At 50.1% G+C, this 26,240-nt stretch overlaps 1 protein-coding gene across 2 annotated transcripts in view; it reads right to left on the reverse strand.

The window, feature by feature from the left end:
* Positions 1-20,247, reverse strand: part of Erg (ETS transcription factor ERG) — a 154,276-nt gene extending 134,029 nt beyond the window's left edge. For both annotated transcript variants that reach the window (XM_047564649.1, XM_047564647.1), the window contains exon 1: positions 20,172-20,247. In XM_047564649.1, the coding sequence (XP_047420605.1) occupies positions 20,172-20,210 (39 nt within the window). In that variant the 5' untranslated portion in view covers positions 20,211-20,247. The remainder of the gene's footprint in view (positions 1-20,171) is intronic.
* Between the last annotated feature and the right edge of the window lie 5,993 nt (positions 20,248-26,240).

A 26,240-nucleotide genomic window follows, 5' to 3' on the forward strand; every position in this document is an offset into this window, starting at 1 on the left:
GATACTCCACATACACCAGAGCAGGCGGGCGGCCACTGGACACAGGCTGGAAGCACGGTGTGCACGTTTCAGGTCACGGGCGCGTAAGACCCTGAGCCCTGTCCATCTCTACTCCCAGGGAGGGCTGTTTACGCCACACACTGCTGTCTGCTGAGTGAGAGGGGAGCCTTACGGGATTGACTGGCATGCCGACAAATTCTCTGAAAAAGCAATCGTAACCTGAGTTCTGAGGCATAGTCTTTATTTAAAATTTGTGAATAACTGAAATTAAAATGCTAACAAATTCATTTCAAAAATGTTTAACTCCAGATTTAGAATATACATAGAATAAGTCAAATAACCCATAGTGTACTGAACAACAGAACTTCTGCAATCCAAAGGAGTTCATGAGTCTCTTCTTAAAAAAGAAAAAGATATTCTGAAAATATCAATAGCTTCAAAGTAAAAACACTACACACTGTTAATCCTACCACTTCATTTTAAAGTCATCAAGATGCCCTGTAATTTCTGAACATGAATTACTCAAATTACAGACTTTTCTTTGTGTGTGTTTCCAATGGATTGTTTATGAATTCTGCTGGTACGTCTGCTCCTATTTCTCCAGAGACTAAAAGATGTTTATAGGACAGATGACATCATGACCATGCAGGCCTAACCGTGTTTACCCAGTGGAGTTTAGAGGGGCTTCAAAACATGGCTTGAAAATCTCAGTTAGTATGTAGCTTAACGGGTTCCCGATGTCTCCGGAGTAGCAGGCTGCTAAAAATAGAGAAACGGATTTGTTGTAAGAACACAAACTATTTGTCCGATCTATCTTAGGCACGACTGACTAAAGGTATTTGCCCACTCTTCCAGGATAACACAGCAGATAAACCATGATTACCAATGGCGTCTACCATAACAGAGAAAAACGGGTGACTGAGGAGATGGTCCACGCAGGTCACTATTAAGAAATGCCTATTCCTGTCAGAAAATCGACTGCGACTTGCTTAAAACTGTTAGCTTTCCGAATGTGTCTTTGCTGGTTTTGATTCTTTGGATGAACATCATCAAGAAGAAGGTACCTGACACTTGGCCAAGAAGTTTCTACTTGAGCTTCTAGTGATGCCAAAGCCTCTTCTCCAAACATGAGCCCACCAGGGGCGGCCAACCAGAGAAAACCCATCTGTCTAGGGAGCCGGAATCGCCTGTCCACGGCTCTACCCACCCCACCAGGGCACACGCTGCCCTCGGCCAGACTCCCGAGAATGCTCACTGTACTGAAGCCCGATGTGGCCCCTGCTGCCCAGAGCTGTCCTCCAGCCACCCTTCGGATGATGTCAATCAAGATCAAGCCCCCTGCCCGCCGGGACCCCTCGGCCATGCTCTGTCCACCAAAGCTCCTGCTGCAGCATCGGGCTCAATACGCACACGTTAAAAAGAGAGGTGGTACGGAATATTAGTGAGGGTTACTGCCACATAAAATCACAGGCCACATTCCGTTTCTTTCCTTTGTTGGAAAGAAAGAAGGCGCAGAATGTAAGAACGGGCATGTGTGACTTCACGTCCTGGTGATTCGATATTCATTCAGTGAACATTGCTGAGTCCTCACTGTGTGCCAGGAACTGCTGAATGAAATGAGAAGGGAGCCGAAAACAAAATAAATCCCCTGCCCAGCTCTCCAGGACTTACCTTATCCTTGGAAGAGATGTGCATTTTAAAACTCAGCATAAATGCATAAGACGAATAGCAAGCTGAAGGCACATAACCCTGGGAAGGGGGGCTGATGTGCGTGGAGCACTATTCAATGCGTGGCCAGGGAAGGCCCTACCACGGAGGCAATGAAAACCTGGAGCGTGAGGGAATAAGCCACATAAATACTAGGCAGGACAGTCCACCCAGAGGGACCAGCAAGTGCAAAGGCCCTGAGACAAGGAACACCAAGATGGCTCGTGTGGGTGGAGCGCAGACACAGTCCAGCTGAGCACAAGAGGAAGCCAAAGCAGTAACCAGGGTCGGACAGCGTGGAAGGCGCTGGAGGGTTACAGCGTGCAGTGCCCTGGTCTGACCCAGTTTCCACAGGGTACTCTGTGGCCCGTGGAGAAGAGACTCAGAGAGGATTCAAGTAGAAGAAGGAAGATGGGCGGGAAGAGCAGAGCCGGGACCCAGGCGCTTGGACCGGGGCAGCCACGGGTGGGAAGAATCACATCCTGGATCCCAGTGAGTCAACGGGGCTGGCACGTCGTGAAAAGCAACACCAGGGACCAGGCTGGCCTGCCAGGGAGCCTGGCTATGCAGACGAGAGAGGCCGTACGCTTCCTTTCCCAGGGTATCTTATTCTCACAAACAGAGACACCCGAGACCAGCCAACAGTCTCCCTGAAGATGATTAAGCAGGACACGCCGCCCGGCGGATGGAGCTGAGCTGAGATCCATGGTGACCACAGCCCCCTCCTGCCACCCGCCCTCGCGGTGACCACAGCCCCCTCCTGCCACCCACCCTCGCTCTGGCGCTTGGAAGCCTGCCTGGATTCCCATTAGGACCCTGGTCCTCCGCTGGCTCCGATTTTCCAGACCCTTTATCAACTCCCAGTTCCAGTTACCACCCGAATCAGCTCATGTGCTTCCACAGGACCCTGAGCTCTCGCCCGTCACTAAGCAGACCGGCCACCCCTTCTGGGTCCTCTTCACCTGCCCCACAACCAGAGAGAACCAAGCACTGTGGGGAAAAAAATCACACAGCTACACCGGCTGGGTCTACCACAAATCTTCCAATTTTGTAACTTGCTGGGAATAGACTTCTGCTCCCATGGAGTCCCTGTCATCTGTGGTGAAAGTCCTGACCTTTGCCACCATGGTCCTCCAAAGAATCTTTAACACCCCTCACCATTCTGCCTGTTTTCTCTTTGATTACTTCCAGGATGGCCTCTCCTGAGTTCCACTGAAAGACCTTCTGTGACATGACCAATGTAATCCCAGGGTGACACCAACCTGCTAGTGGCCTTCAAATACTCCCAGTCCCAGACTGTCCCAAGAGCTCCACCCACTTCTAGCCCAACACCTCTACGCATTCTTCAGGTCAAAGGTCAGAAACCAAATCTCCAATCCTGTCCATGCCCTTTCCATCCACCTCCATTCTGTTCTTTCTCAGGCACCATCTTGGTCTGGAAGGGGCACTTCTGCTGCTGGGCCCCCCAGTGCCAGCCTTTGGACATCTTTATAACACCTTCTCACTGGGAGACCTGGACCAGCCAGCTCTGAACACAGCTCCGGCGCCCGCGGTCCACATCTTGCCTGTCATCTGCAAAGCCTTCCTTTCACCCCAGAAAGCCCCGACTCAAGTCCATTAGAAGTTTTGACTCTTCCCGTGACCGTGGACCCTGTTCTCCTCCTCCTGCCCACACAGAGCTGGGCACAGGGCCACGAGGCAGAGCTGAGCCTCCTAGCCCTTCCCGTCCTGTGCTGCTGTGCTGCCGCGCACTGTCCAGCACGCTGGCCTCCAGTAAGAGCCCACTTCTCAGGCTCGGCACAGGGTCACCCAGGAGAACGCACTTCCCTTGTGAGGTGCGGGCCTCCTCGCCTCTGCCCTGGCTGCCAAGGTGTTTCTCCTGCTCCACGTCTCCATCCGAGGAAACAGCAGGGGAGGCACCAAGAGACACCCCGGTCCAGCCTCTGGTCCCACAGAAAATGCCTGCCAGGGGCCCACGCCCAGCTCCGTGCCCCAGACCCAACCTGTCTTCTGGGCAAACTCAGAGTGGGCCACGCAGAGCACCACGCCCTCCCTCGAGCGTGGTCCTGGGTGTCTCCGTCGATCTCCCTCCATCCGCTGAGCATTTCTTGAGAGTAAGAGTGATGTCAGATTGAGCCACGCATCTCTCGTGCCTGGCACGGTGCGTGGACGTGGCTCGGCTCTTGTCTGTGGGTGAGGATACGCAGGCGTCTGCTCCCAGCTGACAGTCGTTAGAAGGGATGTTCCTCTTTTAGACCTCAAAGGAGATTTTGCCTGTCTGTACGCTGTCTGCCTGTCTGTAGAATTATTTCCTATAATTTCCTTTCAGCTGGAGTTTGAGCTGAGACTGTGGAAGGCGCAGAGCCTACGGGATGTTTCACAGGGGCCTTCTCGAGGCCCGAGGCTCGGTGTTCTCCTGAAGGGTTAAATGGAAAGCCACAGTTTGGTGCCATCTTCTTGACCTCCAATGTCCTCCTTCGGCATTAAAATCCAGCTTTCCCGTCTACACAGCTATGGGTTCACGCTCAGGGCTTGGAATTGGGCTAGAGAGGGAAAGGGTCCGTTCTGCCTCGCACGAGAGCAGAGCGTGGTGGTGAGCAGAGCTCAGTCTCTCTCTCTCTCTACTTCCTGTGGCCACGTCCTGAGCTGCTTTCCTCTTCTGCCTTCTTGGTCCCAGAGCAATGGAGTTGGCCACCTAGGGACTGAAATTCCTAAAACTGTGAGCCCCAATTAAACTTTTCCTCCTCTAATATTGTCCTTATCATGCGTTTCGGTCACAGCAGCAAAAACACTGATAAAACAAAACCCACTGTCAATCACCAAAATGGAGAGAGTGTGGCACTTGCTCCCCCAGGGTGAGAGGAGATGCTCCCTCCAGGGCCACTGCGCAGGTACCTGGGAGAGTCACCCATAGTAGGCAGAAGAGAAGCGGAGGACACAGGCACCCCTACCCTGAGGGCAGCCAGAGCAGCACGTCTGTGTCCTGGGCTCCAGCACCACATCCCACTCGGCTGCTCGTGCCTGCTTTTGTTTTGGTTTGTTATTTACTTTGTAGAAACTTGTTTTCCTTCTACAGGCAAAATAACTGAGCACTTACAACCACATAGATCTACAAAAGGAAGGAAAAGCACCGTCCTTCACCAGGTCAGACGCACGCTTCGCCGCCCTCGGCCTGCCCCCAACAGGCCAGCAGGATTCCAACACCAGGAACTCTGGGGCCACAACCAGACGTGTAGGCATGCACCACTACAAAGGGAGGCAGGTTTTCCAAGTTAAAGAGTAAATTACGTGGTTTTTTAAAAAGGGCGAAAAATGCACAAAACATTCCATATGCCTTGTGCTTCTGGCATATTTAAATAAAATACACAGACAGGAGCAGGGGAAAACTTCAGAGCGCTGCAGCCGCGTGCTCACTGCCCGACGTCAGGGCTGTTCCGCAGACACATGTCATGAGATCTTTCTCGAACACGAATCTCTACCTTCGCACCCTCTCGGCTTTCTCTCAGCCCGTGAAGTCCAGCACGAAGGAAGAGCTGAAAGAAGCAGGCTGAGCCGGGCAGCTTACGACGGCGACGTTCCGCGGCCTCCCTGCGACTCCCTGGACCTGCTCTGATCCTGGCCAGCTAGGACCTCACCGCCCCAGGGAACGAGCTTCGTACAGGCCACCAGGAGACCGGCAGCCAAGTCCGACACCATACGGAAAGGCATTATGTGTTGGTTCAACTTTCGAAATTATATTCTGCAAACGCTGCTCCTGGGCCGCCACGGGCCGCCACCGGCCGCCACCCTGAGATCCCCCGAGCCTCCCTTGGACACAGACCCTGCTCACCAGACTTCTTAAAGAGAAACTGAAGAATCAGTTTTAGAAGTTGCGCATAGTGTGATTTTAGAACGGTGCTTAGAAAAACGTTATTATTTAGAACGAGGGTGTGAAGACCTCCTGCAGCCCATGGTGAGACCCCTGGAGGCTCTTTAAACACAGCCACGCCCAGCCCACCCCTGGCCAGTCGTGGCTCACACCCCCAGGGCTGCACACAGACGTACAAATTTTTTGAATGCTTCCTGGGTGATCCCTGCACCAAGGGTTGCAAACCAGCATGTGAAAACATTATTATTCTAAAGGCTCTTCACATTATTAGAGGTGTTCTGAATTAAAATCCCATTCTGTTGCACACAGTAACACTAAACAGGTGACCTGGGCACCCTGACAGGAACAAACATCTACAGCCAAAAGTGTCTGCCCATCAGCGTGACGGCTTAGGCTTCCCTGGACCAGATCCAGATGTTCAATGTGCTCTCTGTGATCTGCTGTTAGGGAAAATCTCTCTGTCTCTCTGTCTCTCCCTCTCTCTCTCTCTCTCTCTCTCTCTCACACACACACACACACACACATGCACACACAGTATGCACGGTGCAGACTGCTGGGGATTGTTCTGTACTGACCACTCTGTAGGTGCATAACAGGATGATGTCATGGCAGATGAGCATTTGGAACAGAGGCTTATTTGTGTGCATATATTTGTTTTCCATGAAAAAGAAAAGTATAGAGAAAAGAAAAATAGCCGCAGTAATGTAGACACGAGTGCTCCGTCTACACACTGTGCTCTAGCCTGAGTTCCTCAGGACAGAGGAGAAGCACAGCTGGAGCTGTTGCTCCTTTGGGAGGTGCACCCCTGGGCAGTGGGGTGGGTGGTGGAAGCCAGGCAAGGGGTGCTGGTGGCCTGCCTTCAGGACAAGCCTGCCTGTTGCTGCACAGATGCCCCTCAGCCACAGGCTGTCTCTGTGAACAGAGGAGCCTGCTCGCCCCAGCCGTGGGTGGGATGTGCCTGGCTGCCTACGTCATTCCTGCCTCCCACCTGCACCAGCCGAGTCTCCTGCACATCGGGGTTCTGTCAGCACACTGAGGGGATGAATCCCAGGCAGGTTCCATTCCTCGTGGGTCCTGGAAACGCTCTGGGACAGGCAAGGACCAGCTGCAGGCAGGGGAGCCCTAGGAACCAGGAAGAGCTAGTCGGCTGAGGCAGAGCCAGGAGGAGGGTCCCAGGGAAGGAGTCAGCAGGGCCCACAGGATGTGCTCAGCAGAGCTCGCCGTGTCTGCTGACATGCAGATGCCCCCCAAATTCATACACTGACACCCCCAAGGTGGCCATCTAAGGAGGCAGAGCCTTTGGGAAGGTCTAGCTCACAAGGGTGGAGCCCTGAAGGATAGGATTAGTGCCCTTATAAAAGGAGCCAGAGATCCCCCCTCTTAGCACCATGCTAGGACACACAGGCGACAGCCACCTGCACCCCAGGGAAGCCTCACCAGAGTCCAACCCTGTGGGCACCCTGACCACGGGCTCTGGCCTCCAGAACTGGAGAATCGAGTTTCAGTGATACAAGCTGCCCACTCTCGGGCACTCTGTGAGGGAGCCCAAAGGGCAAGACGATTCAGCATGTTAGAGCAGGTGGTTTCTAGAAAACCGAGGGGCAGAGATTAGGACCACAAGCAACCAGAGACCAGATCATCCCGGCGAGTCTCAGGTCGTTGAAAGTGTGATGCAAGAAACACGAGGGGGATAGGGGGATAGGTCAGTGAGGGGCGGCAGGGGCCAGGCACTCAAGGACGAGGAAACAGAACAGAGCCCATAAGGACCCCCTGAAATCACAATTCAGAGGAGGACAAAGGTTGCCATTCCTCCCAGCTGAGTCAAAACGAGTTATCCAGTAAATAGCACTGGAATGACCACTTACTTTAAAAAAAAGAAAACCAGATCTCCATCTCACACCACACACCTAAAAATCTGAACAAGTTAGAGATGTAAATGTTAATATATTAAACCATAAAAATACAGGAAGAAAACAGCAATGAATATTTATTAGTGTAGGACGAAAACATTCTCTCGTCAGGATGAGCTAACAGCAGAATCCATAAAGCAAAATGTTAACAGATTAAAGTGCCCATTAAAAACTTAAGCGCTTTATGTTGAAAAGACTATAAATAATTTTAAAAGCAAAGTTTTATTTTTCTCAGTAACAAAAGAAATATCTATTCATTGCTTAAAATTTAAAACTTTTTCAACATTCTGTGGGAAATATATGGAACACATCTGGCAGAGTTTTAATATCCTTAACTATAAAGGGTCTTCTCAATTTCCCCTGTTCCTTTAACAAGTGTTTGTGGAGGGTCTGCACTGTGCCATGTCTGACGCTGGCTAAACACTGGAGGAGTGGGAGGACAGACCAAGTCCATGGGCAAAAATGGACAACGGACCTGAAGAAGCACAAATGGACAACAAACACTTGGGAGAATCAGAATCAAAGAAATGCAAAGACTCACCTACCAATGTCTTTCCATTTTCCAAAATATCATAGCAGCCTATATTGGGGGGCAAGTGGTCTCATATACTGTACACCTAAAATGGGGCAGGTCTCCAGGAGGATAATGGGAACACAGGAGTCCCACGTTGAGAGAGCTCACAGGACCCAATCAATTCCCACAGTACTTTTTGGGTGTGACCGAGGTTGGCTGAGCATTTTCCAATGCCTTCTTCCTCCTAGGCTCCAGACACTGTCCTCCCAACCTCCTCTGCAGTTAGGGGTGGTCATACGACTGAAATCTGAACAAGGGAAAGTAGGCAGAACTTACTACTTTGTGAAACCAGCCCAGGGCAATCCTCTCTTCTCCCCCACACTGGCTGAATGGAAAAGCCCTCTGGGGACACAGAAGGGCAGAGGCAGGGTGGGACGAGGCTGGATCCCTGAGTCTCTGCCCTCAGGAGAGCTAACCAGGAGACCCTCTGCTCTCAAACCCTGCTCGGGATGTATGTGAGAATTACTTTTCTTTTGTTGGACCACTGAGATTTGGGGGGTTCTTAGAACGCTAGTCTACTCTGATTAACACTGGGGTGGTCCCTCCTACCTGCTCAGCACCCACAGCAGAGACTAGCTGGTAATCTGAAGTTGCCAAGCAGAGAACTGAGGGCTTCCACCAGAGCAAAAATTACTCAGGTTTGCTGGTTCTTCTTGTGTCTGCCAGGGAGGAGTGGGCTCTTCACTGGCACTCGCGACACACAGGCCTTCAGCTCCTCCAAAGCTACATGTACTCACAAGGAGAAGGCTCTACAATGTTTCTGTAACCAAGTACCATTGACATTCAGGAGTATGTTCCTCAGAGTACCAAGAAGGGCTACTCTCCCCATAACTACAGAACAATGAGAAATCAGGGCCTTTCTCTAAGTTTGGTTGCCAGTATGTGCATTTCTAAAACTTTATTTAGAGCCAAAAAGAAATGCTTCCATGTTGAATTTCAACAGTATGACATGGTCTTTTAGAATAAAATGAAAAAGTCTGGTGCATAATAGAGCTGAAAAGTTCCACAGCTTCCACTTAGCTTCACCCAGGGGTCGCTCCTTGAGCTTGCAAGTTATAAGCCAGCTGGCAAGATGCTGCAACGCCTTCTATAAGAAGACATCTTCAGACCTGGAGCCACACGGAGCATTTAGGGTTCTGCTGAGGACTGCTAACCAAACGCAGACTAGCTTGAGAAAAAACAGATTTTTTTTAAGGTTGAATGTTTAATAATTTAGAAGTTTTTAGATTAGACTCTAAGGAAACAAGTTAACCAATGAGAACAACAATGTGACAATTTAGATGTAAAATCTCTTAAAGGTGCAGCTTAAGCCCTGACCGCATGGAAAACATGTTTGGTGGACAATTTCCCTGGTTTCCTTAGAGGACATTTAGAATGTTCTGGGGATGTCTTTCAGGTATTTTCCCCATAAAAATGTATAGATCAGCATTGTTTACACATTTATCTTTTTTCTTTGTTCTTAAAAATACAGAATTAAGTGAGATTGAAAGATGTACAGTTTTCTCCCTGGGTATCAATAAGTGAAGAAGACTTCAAAAATTATGTTTGGTTTGGAATTATTTTATTATTTAATATATGCTATGGTGACTGGCATTTTAATCTTATTATCTTTCATCTGCAGCAGGATATCAGTCCCAGCTGAGGCCCTCAGTCTAAAGAGAGGTACCAGCAACTGAGGCACGTGTGGCACTGTCCCACACCTGGTCTGGTGAACTTCTGTCCACCACTGCTTTCAAGGGCACCAGAGGAGACCAAGAGATGTTGGAGATGTGGACAGTGAGGCTGTCTCAGCCTCAACCAGATCAGAACCAGGAGAAGCAAGCAACTTTAAGAACTTAGGAGGCTGAGGACTAGGAATTGACCGGACCTCTGCATGCCTGAGAGTAAATTGCACATTAATGATTTTAAGTGACCAGAAAACAACGGTATTGACCATAGACATCATTTAAGCATAGAAGGAATTATCTCCTCTAAGCAGGTGGGAAGGTTTGCAGTGGTAAGCAAATAAATAAGGGTCCACACGTACCTTTCTGAGCCTGATTCAGTCAACCACTTGCTGCCATGTGTGCATCTTAGCACTCTAATAAGGAAGCACAAGGACTGCTATTCGTAAAAATCCTGTTGGTAAGGTTCAAGTCTCATCCTTCGTGCAGAGGTCAATCACAGTCCTTCTATCTAGGTCCTAGACATTCCAAGGGCTTCAAAAGCTTCTCGTCAAAGCCAAAGACTGTGGCGTGTGCACTTCACACCATACATGATCCCCCACTCTCCAGACCCTCAGTCAACAGTGGAGTGCAGAAATGCAAGACAGAGCCAGCGAATCGCTCTTGCGTGGGAGTTACTTCCTGTCAGCTCTCAATCAAGAATGCAGCTTAAAGTGACCCAAAAGCAAGAGCAGAAACCTCCAGATACACTTAGCCAGGAGGGATGGGGTTGACAACACTCACGGTGCAGAGTGAGGGAAGTCAAGGGCTGCGACAAAGAACACAGACAGCAAGGTCCACTGAAAAGAGCCACGATGGTGACATCAGCAAGCGACCAAACACCAACACAGAGAAGGCAGGGAACACACAGGCCTCTCATCGGGATGGAAGGAACCATGAAATAACAGCAGAACCACGGACAATAGAACCCTGAATAGGCTAGAGGGCTGGGAGGGAGGAGACAGAGAGGCAGGCCTCTTCGGGTTCACGGGGACGAGTTTCACCATGCGTGGGGTGTCCTACAGTGGAGGCACTAAGACGCAGATCCTGCCCCTGGAAGCCCAGAGGGGACCTGGTGTGGAAACATCAGGAGCAGAACAAGGAACCTGTGTGGAGTACCCGCCCCCCATTTGTTTTCAGTCCCCAAATTTCAAAATACATTTGAAACAGGAGGGCAGCTGAGCACAGTGACCTGCACTCCGGCACCGCGCATGGTGGGAGGGAGTCCGGGCCCCTGGACCCCTTCTGACACCCAGCACGAAATCTCACCGTGGCCCAGCCCAGGCCTGAGGCAGCATCAGGGCAAAGACCAACTACGAGACTCAAATCTGTGTAGGGCAGAGGCTGGAGTAACGATCGCCAGGACACGGGTGTTTAGACGGAAGACCCAACTAAGCAGGGGAGACCTAACCAGGATCACGAAGAGGCTGACCCTGAGTAGCAGCAGAGGCAGATAATCTGAGTCGAAAATTGCTTATCCAGGGATCTAAATCCAACATCCACATAACAACATTAGTTTTAAAGGATTTTTAAAAGTAATCTAATTTTTTAAGCATTCCAATTTTCAATCATAGCGGCACTTCACGGCAGAACCGTCCAACAGCAGGGACCAGGAAAAGTGCTGAGGACAGATGTTGGGAAAAGCACACGGCCTTCATGAACAAAGGGCATTTATTTTGGAGTACAAGATCTTCCTGCAAAAGGTGAATTTTCAAAAAAAAAAAAAAAAACATGTCAAGCAAATGCCAGAGACTCAGCTCGCCTTCCAAGAAAGCAAGAGTGGCCCCAGCTGGTCCCTGCACCCCAGAGCAGCAAGCCAAACTGAGCACAGTGCAGGCACAAGATCCTCTCCACCCAGGGCTGGACCTCCAAAGGCCATCTCTGCTCCTGAGCACCCCGTTGGGCTGGTCCAGCTGTCCACCCTGTGTCTCGTCAGGGGCTCTCCTGCTCATCGGGCCTCAGCCCCGTTTTCTCCTTCCCAGGCCCCCCTCCCCCTCCAATGAACCCCTGCGTTCCTGTCTGACTCAACATCTGCTTCCCAGGGACTCCCACGTGCACAACGCTCCCTAAACCAAAGCTAGTGAAAAAGAAAAAAGTGGCCCTCCACGCCCCTTTGTAAAAATGCACTTTCCTAAAAGACAAAATTTCATATCACTCCAACTACCCACGTTGCTCATTGGCCATTTCCAAGGAGTCCTCAAGGGAGTGGACTGATCACTGATTACTTTGCTCTGGTCATGATGACACAAAATAATCAGGGCTGACTGTAACCTTAGATTTCCAGGGAAATCTAAGTACTTTAAATTGATGCAAAAATAATCGTGGATACGTAAGTCCTTCAACTGATCTATCTCATGTATTAACATAAATCAAAAGGTTTTCTGAAACACAGACTCTTTACACTGTAAAGTGTATTAAAGACAAACATGTCATTTGTCCTCTTATTCATAGCCACATCTCATCGGAAGGTGTTCTTGTGTAACGTAACTGTTTCTGATTTCCCTTTTTTTTTAATTCCAAGTTTGGGAATCAAGTATTGTTATTGAAAATAATGGAACTTTCCATTCCCATGGATGACTAAGGAACCAGAAGCACAGAATATTGTTTGAATTATTCATAGATAAAATATCTTGTCTCTTTGGTCTGTTTTCTTTCATGATGCCTTTGTTCACTGCTAATACAGGTTAAGCATCCCCAACCCAAAAACCTGAAGTCCAAAATGCTCCCAAATCAGAAAAGTTTTGAGTGCAGATGTGAAGCCACAAGTGGGAAATTCCTCACCTGACCACACATGGGGGGGTCACAGTCAAACTTCAGATGCACCAAAAATACCGTGTAAGATCACTTTCGGGCTATGTGGACAAGAGAACAGAATAAAAATGAATTCTGTGTTTGGACATGGATCCCCTCCCAAAGTAACTCCTTCTCTATAAAAGATATTCCAAAAATTAAAAAAAAAACAAACAAACAAACAAAAAAAAACTGAAGCCTAATGAAGCCTAAAACACTTCTGGTCCCAAGCATTTTGGATAGAGGCTGTTCAACCCGAATCATCTACTTGACCTATGATTGATCCAGGATGCCCTCCCCTGACGGCTGAGTCCGCAGGAAGAAGCCGGTCCCTCAGTCTGTCTCACCTGCAGCCTCTAGAACAGTCTTGAAATGTGTGATGAGATCGTTACCTTTCACACCATCCTTTCTTTTTTCACATAAAAGCAAAAAGTGAGTATTTGCATTGGGTGATTTTTCAAACAACAGGTCATGAAAAATTTGAGTTGTTTTGGACTGTTCTTTTAGGCATACACTTTTGATTAGTGACAAAATATAAAGGCATTTTAAACTTGGGTTTTAAAACAAAACATGCAAGAATCACATGGCTAAAATTACATATTCTGTCAGTTTCAAACTCAACTCAATAATACCATTCTCATAAAATTTTATGAGATTAATTTGAAGGTCCTATAAGCTGGTGTTATTGTTTACTTTTAGATATTGATAACAGCGGCATATTAGCAGCATATAATAGAGCTAATGTTTTAATACAAATAAACAGTACTTTCCAGAAAATCCACAAAGAATCATTAAAAATTAATTGTCATGCTGCAGTTAAATTTGTTTACTTTTTAAAGTACAGTCTCAGAAATAACATGTACTCTCAATTATAGCAAAACACAACCAGAATTTTCATTTTAAATTGTGGAATTTGATCTTTATAATTAAAAAAAGAAAAGAAAAGCAGCTTTCTCTGCTATTTACAGTTCCTGCTTTAGGATTCGTCTCCACATCTGGGCACCAGAATCCAAGCAGCGAGCTCCGTGGAGACACATGTGCCATTATGCCTGCGAATGGGCAATTTTTTTAGGGTAAAAGCAACGTGGTGCTTCCACCCTTGCTTGCTTCTTATTCCACAGAAATCTCCTGGGTAAGAAGCAGCGAGCGCCCCGGCCCGTGCGCACCCGAGGTGCCGCTCCCAGCCTGCTCAGCGTGGTGCACCCCCTTCTGTGAGGCGCACCCACCACTTTCACTCTGTTCTGCCCCCTTCATTTCCTCCATTAATACCACCTCAGCTCACTCAGACAAATGGGTGGAGACGGGGAGTCTGTGACAGGGACCAGAGCTCTGGAGCCTTAGCATGAGACTGTCCTCCAGTGGGTAGTCCTCATCCAGATTCTGCAGAAGCCCAAGGCCACCCGGGACCAACTGAATGGGCATCTGCAGGGTAGCAATGCCCCCAGGCGACCGTGAGCACCTCAAGGCCTGAGAAGCTTCACTCTAGAACACAAAGCCGCAGAACCGGGGTCCTCACCTGAACTGAACCCAAATCAAGAACGTGCCTCTAACCCATCTTCATTCAGAGAAGCTCTGTCGTTCTACTGGGGTCAAGAGGCAGCACGTTTTCTGGCATGAGGGTTAGGGGTCAAGGAAAACTCACTTTCAGTTTCACCCACTGCCAGCACAGGGTTCCTGACCTGGGGGTTCTGGGCCTCTGGGGGGACACCGAGGTGGTTGCAAGTGACCTGTAAGCATACACAAGGGCGTGTACTTGGGTTGATCCTGGGGAGGAAATGCTGAGCTAAAAAGTCAATCTACTTGGGCCCAAGGGGACTAGGAATACAGACCAGGGCAGGACCTGAATAACACCATCCGTCCTTCCCTAGGCCTACAGCTTACGGGACCCTGGCGGGAGCCCTCCTCCCTTTCTCTTGCTTTATCTATTTCTCTTCTTTGCCTCCCCAAACCCATATCCTCCTACATGCCACTATGGGACAGCCAGAGGGTAACACCCTTGTGTGCTGATTTCAGGTTGGTAGATGGAGTTTTGTTGGTGACCAGGAAATGTGCATTGGCCAAGGAAAATGGTTATAGTTATTATCCCCAAGAGTGTCCTGTCTGAGTGGATCATGGATGAGAAAGTTCAAGAACACTATTCTAAAAATAGTAAAGACTGTAACAGTCTTAAAGATAGTTTTAAGTTATTTTATTTCCTTTTGGGGGGGTAGGTACTGAGGACTGAACTCAGGGGCACTTGGCCACTGAGCCACATCCCCAGTCCCGTTTGTATTTTATTTAGGGACAGGGTTTCACTGAGCTGCTTAGTGCCTCACTTTTCCTGAGGCTGGCTTTGAACTCACTCTCCTCCTGCCTCAGCCTCCCGAGCCACTGGGGTGACAGGCGTGCGACACTGTGCCCGGCTTATTTCATTATGATTTTTAAAAGTAAATTTCATGTGAAATTCCGACATATCGTCACCTCCACCAAGTCACCTCTCCCTGACTATAAAACACGACCACACTTCCTCTTCATACCCAGTTGTTTTGGTGGAGATGCTACTTGCCAAACTGGGGAGCTGGCAAGTTCAAAGCCAGCCTCAGCAACTTAGCAAGGCCCTGAGCAACTGAGCAAGACCCTGTCTCAAAATAAAATATAAAAAGGGCTGGGGATGTTCTGAACCCCTGGATTCAATATCCCGTATTAAAAAAAAGTCCCCATTATTTGGCCCTACCGAGTACCTTGACATTTTTTTAAGCAACATTGTTTATCTGGTTACAAAAGCAATGCCCGCCCATCGTAAGGGCTGTCGCGATTCACTCTCCCACTAAGTGCCACCACCCTGCAGAAAAACCCACGTTGGAAAAATGGAAGGGTGTTGCTACAGAGCTGTGAAGCCCCTGGTGCCAGGAGGGGACAGTCCTGGAATCTGCCCTGAGCAGATAAGCTGAGAAAAATGAGGGCAGTGTACCGCGGACGCCCAGCACCTCCAGGTCCCCCACTCCAGGGTAATGCGTCCCCTCTGCATATTACCTCAAGCAGATCTGCATCCCCTCCCGGAAGCCCAGGTACTGCACACCCTAAGCAGATGCAAGCAGAGCTCCTCCACCCCTGTGTCCGCTGCCAGCCCGGTAGGGCCAGCTGGGGGAGTCTCCCTTTGCTATGCGACAGGACACATCACAGCCAGCCCGAGACCACAATGAGCCCTTCCCGGTGATGAGACTCCAGCCCCATCTGTGTGGGCTCCTGTCACTGAGGACGGCCCCTCATCTGCTGGTCTCCTGGGCTTCCCAGGGACCTCACGTGTAACACGCTACTTCCAAAACCACTTGGGACGCCTCCTCCTGTGGGACACGCAGAGTTGGCGCCTAGCATCTTCTAAGGTCAGAGCCATTTGGCAGGACTTCAGAAACACAGCCATGAACCAGGTGGCATGAGCTCGTCCTCTGCTGGCTTCCTGGAAACTAGCGACTCTCTACTCAGCTCTTTCCAGAATTTTGCCCTTCTTCCTCCTCTCCTCCTACTGCTAGCATGTAAGAGTGCGCTCCTTTGTAGCATCAGATAATAATATCGAAGTGGATCGCCAATACCAGGTGGATTCACTGTAACTGATTACATACACGCGCCGTGAGACACACGGACGACAACGCCACGTGATCATAAGCGCGTCCGTGGGCCACGACTGCCCTGGGGCTTTGACTGCCTTCGCCAGCCTAATCTTCACGAGCCTATGAAGCGGGTGCCCCGAGGACACCCAGGAAGCTGGAGCCTCACCATGTCCACCCCCTGCACTCATAGAAATGGGAAAAATCAGAACACTACGGACAGAAGGAAGCAGAGGAGGAGATCATAACCAGACAGAAATCCTGAGTAAGCGCCCCTCGGGGTCCACCTGAGCCCAGGTGCTGGGGGACCCGCCCAGCAGGGCAAGGAGCAGGACCCAGGCAGCCCCGCCGTGTCCACAGGGTCCAGGACCAGGGGACCTGCGGTGGGGATGACGGGCGCTGAGTCCTTCTGACCCCTTTCCCTCCTGCCCTGTGTGGGAACACGGAAGGCCTTCGGGGAATGCTGAATGATCCCGGGACACACACGTTCCTCAACGCGTTCAGGCCACGTGACCACTGATGCAGCTGATCTGCAACAGTGCAAAGTGATTTGCAACCAGAAAGCACCTTCCTTCCAAATGTGCTTCGCTTTGAACCACCCAGCTGAGTCTTCCCTTTGTCTCCTTCTACTCTTCGAAGTTTTTAATTTAAATATCACACTTACAAATAGCCTATGGCCGGGCACCATGACACACACCAGTAATCCCAGTCACTCGGGAAGTTCAAGGTCAGCCTTGGCAACTCAGTGAGGCCCTAAGGATCGAGTGAGACCCTGTCTCAAAATAAAACATAAAAAGGGGGCTGGGGTTGTGACTCAAAGGTTATGTGTCCCTGGGTTCCATCTCTGGAGCAAAAATATACATATATATATTGTCTATTAGACTCAGGAAGTTAGCGCCCTGGCCTGCTTGCTTTCCCGAGTCCACAGCAGACAGTGCCAGGACCTACAAAGTCCCCTGTGCTCTTTTCATGAGCTCTTTCCTCCCCTACAAGACGACTCCTACCTGGAATTATGTTTTTATTGCAAATGTTTTCCTTTGTACCACATATGTATGTTTCCTTGAAAATAAGAATTTTTGATTCTTTAAAGTTTTTTTTAGATCTTTATACAAGGAATAATATTGTCTATGTTCTCCTGTGACTTTTTTCTCTCAACATTTCAGAATTATTTGTACTAATACATGAATACAGGTAGATACTTGCAGGTTATTTTTCCCTGCTGTATCATATTCCATTGAAGCACTAGGGCAAACAGATTTATCCATTCTCCTGATGATGGGCATTAGGCTTATTCCCAGTTTTAGCTAATACACATCTCCTAGAGGTTACATGTGGCAGGGGATGGACCTAGGATACACTACAGGTAACCACATCTTCAGTGTTACTCAGCAACGTCACACTGATATCAAAATGCCAATCTACTCCCACCTGCATGGAGAACCCTGTGTGCTACCTGCAAACAGAAGAAGCTAAAACAAACAGAAGCTTCCGCTCATGCTGTTTTTAAGTGAACTGCCACACTTGCTGCATTATTTAAATCAAGAACGTTTTATATTCTACAGTTATTAGCCACCCTTCCTTCTTTTTATTATTTCCAGCTCCTTAAACACATAAAAGGGTGAAAGCCATTTGTTCTGGCACAAGAGAACTGTCGTAAATTACACAGGATGAATTTATTTAAAATGAAAGGCACTTCCTCTCCTGGGACGGCCTGTGGTCTTGAATGTGAAGGACACGCCAAGGGTCAGGGCATCAGCCTACACACCTGCAATGCTGCCCCTGGGTGGTGAACACAAGCCCTTTATAGACAGAAAGCATCCCCACAGCCACAGGGCAGATGCCTCCACCTTCACCTTAACGCAGCTAGAATCGTCCACTAGCCATTCCTAGGAACTTCTCCTCCCAGAAGCCTCAGCTGCCCTCCTCCACCCAGACCCCAGACTCTTTATCACTACAGATTTCTCTGGGCTCAACCCCCAAATCAGGCATGTGAAGGAAATGGAGAGAGAAAATTTGTTTTCCAACTTTGTTGTCAAGAACACTAATGTCATGTAAAAAAAATTTCAGGGCAATTATGCAAATTCCAGTAGGTGGAGTCTGGATAGGTTTATGAAGAGTGCTCTGTACCCCCGAGCCGGCTTCAGAGGTAACCACCCACAGCTTCACACTGTCAATTCATCAAAACACAGAAGGCCTCTGAGCTGAAATCATTTTTTAAAAGCTCTGTTACCATTTCTCAAAACTGTCCTTCACTTTACACCTGCGTCGACCAAGATGACAATAAGATTTTTTAAAAAGACCTGAAACCGAGTTGATTCCTGAGATCAAATAAAGAGCATTTTCCACTAACGCACATTTTCCAAGACCACGCTCCTCGGGTCTGCGGGAGCCTGAACTGTAGGGATCGACTTTTAAAAATCTGTAGTGATTTCCTGCCGACTTCATCTCTTCCCTCTGGCTGGGCAGGAAACAGTGCCAATAAGAGGAACTTCGGCTCTTGACCCTGGTATTCCCACACGCCTGGCGTCACCCTCCTGTCCTGCAGCTCTCCATCAGCAGACACTAAGAAGACGAAGTCTCCTCCCCCAGCATGCCCCACACATGGACTTAACAAGCACACGGCAACTGGACACGCCACCAAGTGTGTTCCAAATATTTCTGAAGAAACCTCGTCACGCCCACAGAGTGCCCGCGGTATCTGTGTAGATGTAGCTGACATATCGCAGAAAACGTCACACAAAAATCAAATGATAGTGTCCCCCACAAGGATCTGCTCCTTCGCGTCCCTGGAAAACATGCAGAACCCTTACCACCCCGAGAGTCACCTTGGTCTCCGAATCTTCAGAGCAGCCACAAAGCTCAAAGGACACTTCTAGTAAACTTCTAGTATTTTTAATTCCATTTGCAAAGTTGCACAGGGTCTGTAACACCTTCCCAAACAAGCTGTTTTAAAATGTGTGTGTGTGTGTGTGTGTGTGTGTGTGTGTGTGTGATCGTATGTGTGGGATTTTGGAGAACATTCTATATTTTAGCAGAAAAAAAAAAAGTGCTTTTTCCAGACCATCAACCTTCCTCTCAATTATAAGGTTCTTTCCATTTTCAATACATGGCAAGAAATATAAATTATAAAACCGAGCAGGCCACTTAGGACAAAGGAATTTATAGAAGGAACTTGAAGAACTGGCCACCGAGTCTGTCAGGTACAGCCAGGTGTGGATGGTGGGACTGAGCAGCACGGGCGGGGTGGCCGTGTGGCTCAGTGGTGGGTGGCATCGGGCGGGGCGGGTCCTGGGTTCCACCTCTGCACAGCGGAAGAGAAGTGCCGAGCCCCTCTCTGGACGGTGCGGCTGGAGCCCAGCTGTTCTGGCCTCTGGGTCAAGTCTGTTAAAACCATTCCCTGGCTCTGGCCGGGATGAAGGGGCACCTTGGAATGAAGGGTCAGAGTCCTCTTCCCCCAGGGACTTGCTGGACACCTTCCCACCTGGGGTAAGGGGACAAGCTGCTGCAGGCCAGCAAGCTCAGATAAAGTGCATCTAACCCTGGAGATCCAGCGGCTCAGCCCCCGCAGCTGCTCGGGCTCGCCGAGCCTAAAGGAGGCGGAGTGGAAACAGGTTAGGACGGGGAGGTGACTGATGCATGGACTCAGGTCTGCCCGTTTTCCTGCAGAGGCCAGTAGCAGGTACTTCTGACATGCAGGCCATGCAGTCTCTGTCGCAGCTCCTGGACTCTACCGTGACTGAGTGGAAGCAGCAATGGTGGTAGGTGAGTGAATGAGTATGGACATATCCCAATAAGACTGTCTTTATGGACACAGAAATGTAAATGTCACACAATTTACACGTGCTATGAGATATTCCTCTTTGAATGTTTTCCAAGCATTTAAAACGGTGCAAGCCGTTTTCACAGTCCCTGGGCTGCACCAAAGCAGGTGGCAGGCCGGCTTTGGCGGAGGCTTGGATGGCCCTGCTGTGAGCTCTCCCTGAAAGCAGCCCAGAAAGAAGCCAAGGCCGGCTTCCCAGCCAAGATGGGACTCACCTTGATATGAGCTGCTGGGTCCGGGACAGTCTGGATCATGTCCTCTAATGAACCAGCTCATTTAGCGGCCGTGCAGGATCTGAGACAGCTAGAAGACAGAAAGGGCAACACCATTATAAGCAAAAGGGCCTGGGTTCTATCTCCCAGCAGCTGAACACGGTGCGCCAGCAGAAAAGAATCCCAGCTTCACATTCCACAGTTGCCTAAAAGCAAAATGTCCAGAGGACTCACTTCTGCCCCTGGGGCCACCCACCGTCTGCCCCAGCAGAACCCAGTCTGATGGGCCAAGGAGACTGCCCGGTCCTTGTCTAGAGACAACCCACAGGGTTGGACAGAAGCAACCACTTCTCTTCTCTTTTCTTTCTTTTTTTAATTGTCTGTTCTGTTTAGTTCTACAGGACAGCAGAGTGCATTTGGATTCACTGTTCACAAATGGAGCACAACTTTCCATTTCTCTGGTTGTACACAATGTAGAGTCACAGCATTTGTGCAGTCCTATGTGTATACACCATCTTACCCACCGCCATCCCCTCCCCTCCCTCACTTCCCTCTACACAATCCACAGTCCCTCCATTCTTCCCTCACCCCCTCACTCTCCCCAGTTTAGAATGGCTATCATCAAGAATACAAGCAACAACAGGTATTGGTGAATGTGGGGGGAAGGCACACTCATACACTGCTGGTGGGACTGCAAATTGTGCAGCCACTCTGGAAAGCAGTATGGAGATTCCTCAGGAAACTTGGAATGGAACCACCGTTTGACCCAGTTATCCCACTCCTCCATTTATACCTAAAGGACTTAAAATCAGCATACTACAGTGATGCAGCCACATCAATGTTTATAGCAGACCAATTCACAATAGCTAAACTATGGAACCAACCAAGAATCCCTTCAATAGATGAATGGATAAAGAAGCTGTGGCATATATACACAAGGGAATAGTACTCAGCCTTAAAGAAGAATAAAATTATGGCATTTGCAGGTAAATGGATGGAGTTGGATGATATCATGCTAAGTGAAAGAGGCCAAGCCCAAAAAACCAAAGGAGCAATCACTTCTAACATCCTATAGCACAGTAGGTGATTAGGGTTGGTGACAATGAATGCAATGGTTCAGAATAGCTAACCGAGGGGATTTTGAAAGTTCCTAATGTAAAGAAACAATGCATGTTTAAGCTCACAGATATGCCAGCTCCCCTGACCTGATCATTACACACCGCAGTCTATGTGCACTGCACTATCTTACCATACCCCAAGAAATAAGTATGGCTACTGTGAGGGAATAGAAAGCGTGTGCATTTCAAAAAGATGATCCACGTTGCAAGCAGCTCTTGTGTCATTTCGCACGATCAACATCTATGAGTGATTCTGTGAATGAGGAAGTGAAACTAAAACATGAGGCAGTTTCTAGTATGCGGAGAAAACTAGACCTTTGAAGATCCCACCTAACTATGCTGCTACACACCTCTTTGAGTTTCCTTGTTAAGTTCTTGATAAAACGCAAGCTGCCATTTCATTGAGAGGCCACGGAGACTCAGGCAGGTATGATCTGCCCATGACCACCTGGTTAACAAGCTACAAAGCCAGGATTCAATCAGATTGGCCTTAATCCAGCTTAAGATTGGCTTAATAGGAATCAGGCCATATTTTGAACATGGTGCTTTTTTTTTATATACTGGGGATTGAACTCAGGGGTCTCTACTACTAAGTTATGTCTTATTTTGATTGATTTTGGGTACCAGGGATTAAACCCAGGGGCGCTCAACCCTTGAGCTATATCTCTAGTCCTTTTTATTTTTTATTTTGATTGACTGATTGATTTTTGGTACCAAGGATTAGAACCAGGTGCTCAACCCCTGAACCACATCCCCAGCCCTTTTTTATGTTTTGTTTTGAGACAGGGTCTTGCTAAGTTGCTTAGGGCTTCACTAAGTTGCTGAGGCTGGCTTTGAACTTTTGATCCTCTTGCCTCAGCCTCCCGAGCCACTGGGATCACAGGCGTGCACCACCACATCCTGCCCTTTTTATTTTTTATTCTGGGATAGGTTCTAAGTTGCCCAGGCTGACCTCCAACTTGGGATCCTCCTGCTTCAGCCTCCCCTGTCACTGGAATCACAGGCAGGTGGCCCAGGGTCACCCTCCCTGCTCCACTGCTCTGACCCCTCCCCTTCTAGCACTGACTTCCCCAGACGCCACAGCAGGGCCCCTGCCCTTAGCTCCCCTGTGGGGTTTGCTCTTCATGGCCCCATCTGAGGGCCGGGGCATCTGCTCCCTTGCCTGCCCACCACCAGCACCGGACACTCCCAGGCTCCCTGGGAGGTTGGCCCATGGCTGGGGCCACAGCTGGCGACCTCTCCCAGCCTGGGGTCCCTGTCCCCGGGGTTCAGGTTCCAGGAACGGCCCACACCAGTCCTGGGTACCCTGTTGGCCTCAGCCTCCAGCTGTGTTCTGAACTAAAAATACCTGATTTATATTTTTAGGTGCCATGGCTTATTTTTTTTTTATTATCAATTTTCATTTTTACTTTCTTTGGACATCTGGCTTTTGCCTCTTTGCAATAATAAACTTCAAAATAAGAATGAACAGTATGATCACCAAACTACAGACAGACACGAAAGCTGTCTTTCAAATTTGCCCTCGAGCTCATTATTCCAGGGATATGCCAAAGCATTCACAGGAATCCTAAGTACATTTTAACTCCACCCTCTCCAACCCCCTCCTGGTACAGACGCGCCCTCTTCCCACACAGGCCGCCCCTGGCGGGAAGCGCCCGCCTCCGGGTCTGCCTGCCTGGCCTTCCCAAGAGGGCTCCTGGAGTCCTCCCAAGATGGCGGAGGGGCTGGCTGGTAGGAGCTTGGAGTTGTAGGCAACAGTTTTCACTACAGCCAAATATCTTGGTCTTGGAAAGTTCGCAATTTTTTCCCTAGACCTAAAGCGAGTCTTTTTTTTTTCCTGTGTGTGGGGGGGTGGATAATAGTTGTTTAAAAGGCAAGAGAATGAAGCACTGTTTGAGGTTGAGCTGGGTAGTGGCTGAAGATAACCCAGCTCTTGGCCCACTAATGGAAGCGGGATAGGGATCCTGAACTCCCCAGGGGGGTGTCCTCAGCGTGCGTCCAGGGAAACCCCACTGGGCCCTGGGGTCTTCCACCAGAAGGTGCACCCTCGAGCCTTCCTGGGGAAAGCAGGCTCCCCGCCGCACAACCCTGCGCTGGAACGCACTGTAGTTGCTGCGGTTCCCGCAGCGTCCGTGGGTGGCTCCTCCCTCTGCAAACACATGCACTGTGCCACCAGGCTTGTCCCTGTCCTGTCAACCCAGGCTGAGCTGAGACTGCTGTAAACGGCGCAGAGCAGGAGGGACCTTCCAGGAGTCACAGGTCCAGGCCTGAAAGGAACTGGGAGCTCCTCTTTTCTGCCTTTTGGACCCGGTCCCCACTCCCTGAGCAGCACAGCAACATGGCAGAGAGCAGGGTGCCCAGCCGGCAGCCAGCACCGAGAGCCAGGCCTGCGAGGGAGCTCAGAGGGTCGTCTCTCAGAGGACGCAGCCCCTGCCCACACCAGCAGAGCGGAGCTGCCCGCTGATTCCAGCCAGAGAATCATGACGGATAACGAATGGGCTGTTGTTTTAAGCAACTAGATTCTGGGACGGTTCTTCAGATAATGGAAACACCTGTGGGTCTAGATCCACAGAGCAGTTCAGCCTGAGAGCTTCAGTTTCACTGTCCCGCTGAGGCAGAGTTCCATGGGGCGCCAAGCCTCACCCCTCCCATGACAGTGTCCTCTTCAGGCTTTGAATCAGCCCTGCTGCTCCGCCACTGCGACTTATGTTTAAGATGGACACCTTTCTTTCTCTTCCTCTCTCCCTGCTCCTCCCTGGTCTCTCCCCTCCCTAGTCTCAGGGGAAACTGGATCACCTTTCCTCCCCATCCTGGGCAGAGTTATCTGTGCTGAGCACACACCTGCCACTGGAGAGTAATCCAGACTTTGGGGATGGCACCAGAAGGTCTCAGGAATGACTGTCGCCCAAATTAACAAGTGAATCACAACTCCAGCAGAGAACACGTGGAATGCAGGCCCCGAGTCACCTCTTTAACAGCCCATGTTCCTGCGGAGGGGCAGAACCACAGACTCTGAGTTTCTCCTTAGCCAGCAAAGCAATAAACCTTTTTCCTTTTTCTCAAAACCATGTCCCCGCTATTGGACTGGCATCGGGGCCAAGGACCCAGCTCTCGGCAACACTCCCAGGAGTCACAACTGTCCCATGCTTTCGGGTGGTCCTCTGACCTGCTCCACCCCCACAGTGCAGCAGAAGGGCGATGTGCCACCCCCAGGCAATGCTCGGAGGCAGGGAGCGCTCCCCCTTGCTTCCTGAGACCCGCCTCCGCCATGGACACTGGAGGCTGGCGTGCCGAGGATGGACGCCCTCTAGTCACCAGCCAAGACTTCCCTGGATTGTCTCTTAGACAACTAAGGCCCCAGATGGGTTCGGGAGGCTGGGCCCAGGAATGCCCGGCCAGAGCCATTTGCATGGCCAGCCCACAGGCCCGTGGGCCAAATACATGCACAGTGTTGTTACGGTTTGAATAAGAGGTGCCTGCGGGAGCTGGCGTGTGAGACGGCACAGAAGGCTCAGAGCTGTGGATTCCATCATGCCAGCTACAACGAACCACTGGGTTCACCAACCTGAATGAGCTAATTGGGTGGCACTGCGGGCAGGTGTGGCCGGAGAAGTAGGTCTCTGGGGGCGAAACTGTGAGGCTGATACTTGTCCCTGCTGAGCAGAGTGGTCACCACCTCCTCCATGTCCTGCTCAGAGCTGCCTTTCTCTGCCATGACCTTCTGCCACGATGCTCTGCCTGACCTCGGGCCCAGAGCTACGAGTCAGCAGAGCATGGACGGAACCTCTGCCACCATGAGCCCAAATAAACTTCTTCTCCTCTAACATGTTCTTGTCAGGTTTTTTTTAAAACAATGTTTTTTTAGTTGTGGGTGGACACCTTTACTTTTATTTATTTATTTCTATGTGGTGCTGAGCATCAAACCCAGCGCCTCACACGCGCTTGGCAAGTGTGCTACCACGGAGCCACAACCCAGTCCCCTTGTCAGGTCTTTTGATGACAGCAAGGAAAAGCTGGCGACCACACTTGGCATTTTCACGATAATGGATTACTAATCAGCACACTCTGTCCTGAATAATCAAATCACCAAGGTCTCCCTTCAAGTTTTCCAGCCAGAGAGAGAACAGCAAACTCAAACGGGCATTTCAAAGGAGACTGAGTTCATTCCAACGTCCCCACAGTCTCCATTCAGCTCAGAGACATGGCCTTGAATCTTGAGCCTACCCTCAAAATGAACCTGGAGACTGAAGGATAACCAGGAAACCTCCACCAGGAGAGGAGAGTCAAAAGCTCCTTTCACAGGACGGACCCCCAGCCAGCAGGGGGTCTGAACAGAGAGAAGTGGAATCAGCACTGTGGATATCCCGGGCCACAGAAAGGCCACAGGGCAGGGCGCCACGCCACCCGTGACAGGGAAGGGATACGGAGATTCCGGATGCCACATGGTCCTGCTCCTCGAGGGACTGAGATGGGGAGGTCACTCAGACAGGCACGAAGAGGGACGCTTGGGAGCAGACTGGCCGTCGGAGGAAGTGCCCAGTGAGGAGAGGCGGGGGAGATGCCTTGGGTCCTCGGTGGCTCTCGCAGGGCCACCGCGCCGTGCCACCCAGGAGTCAGGAGGAAGGAGGTGTGTGGGTGGCAGTAAGGCACGGAAGCGAGGAAGGAGAAATCCTCCGGCTCCCTCACGCCAGGAGCAGGCGCCGCTGACCGCGCAGACCAGCGACGACACCAGCCAGACTGGCCAGGTGCTCCGTGTGAACACGCTGCCACTCGCCAAAGCCGATCAGCAAAGCCCCTGGACCTGGAGACCAGGAGAAAGCTCGGCCCTCCCCACGCCACCACCACACGGCAGGACCGTCTCTGTGGTCCGCTGGGTCTGTTCTCTTCACCAGCGGGAGAGACGGACACTGTGGACTATTTAAGTCACTTCCAGTTGACCTCTGTGTCTCAAAGG

Source organism: Sciurus carolinensis, chromosome 9 (assembly GCF_902686445.1).
Source record: "Sciurus carolinensis chromosome 9, mSciCar1.2, whole genome shotgun sequence".
Classification (NCBI taxonomy): domain Eukaryota; kingdom Metazoa; phylum Chordata; class Mammalia; order Rodentia; family Sciuridae; genus Sciurus; species Sciurus carolinensis.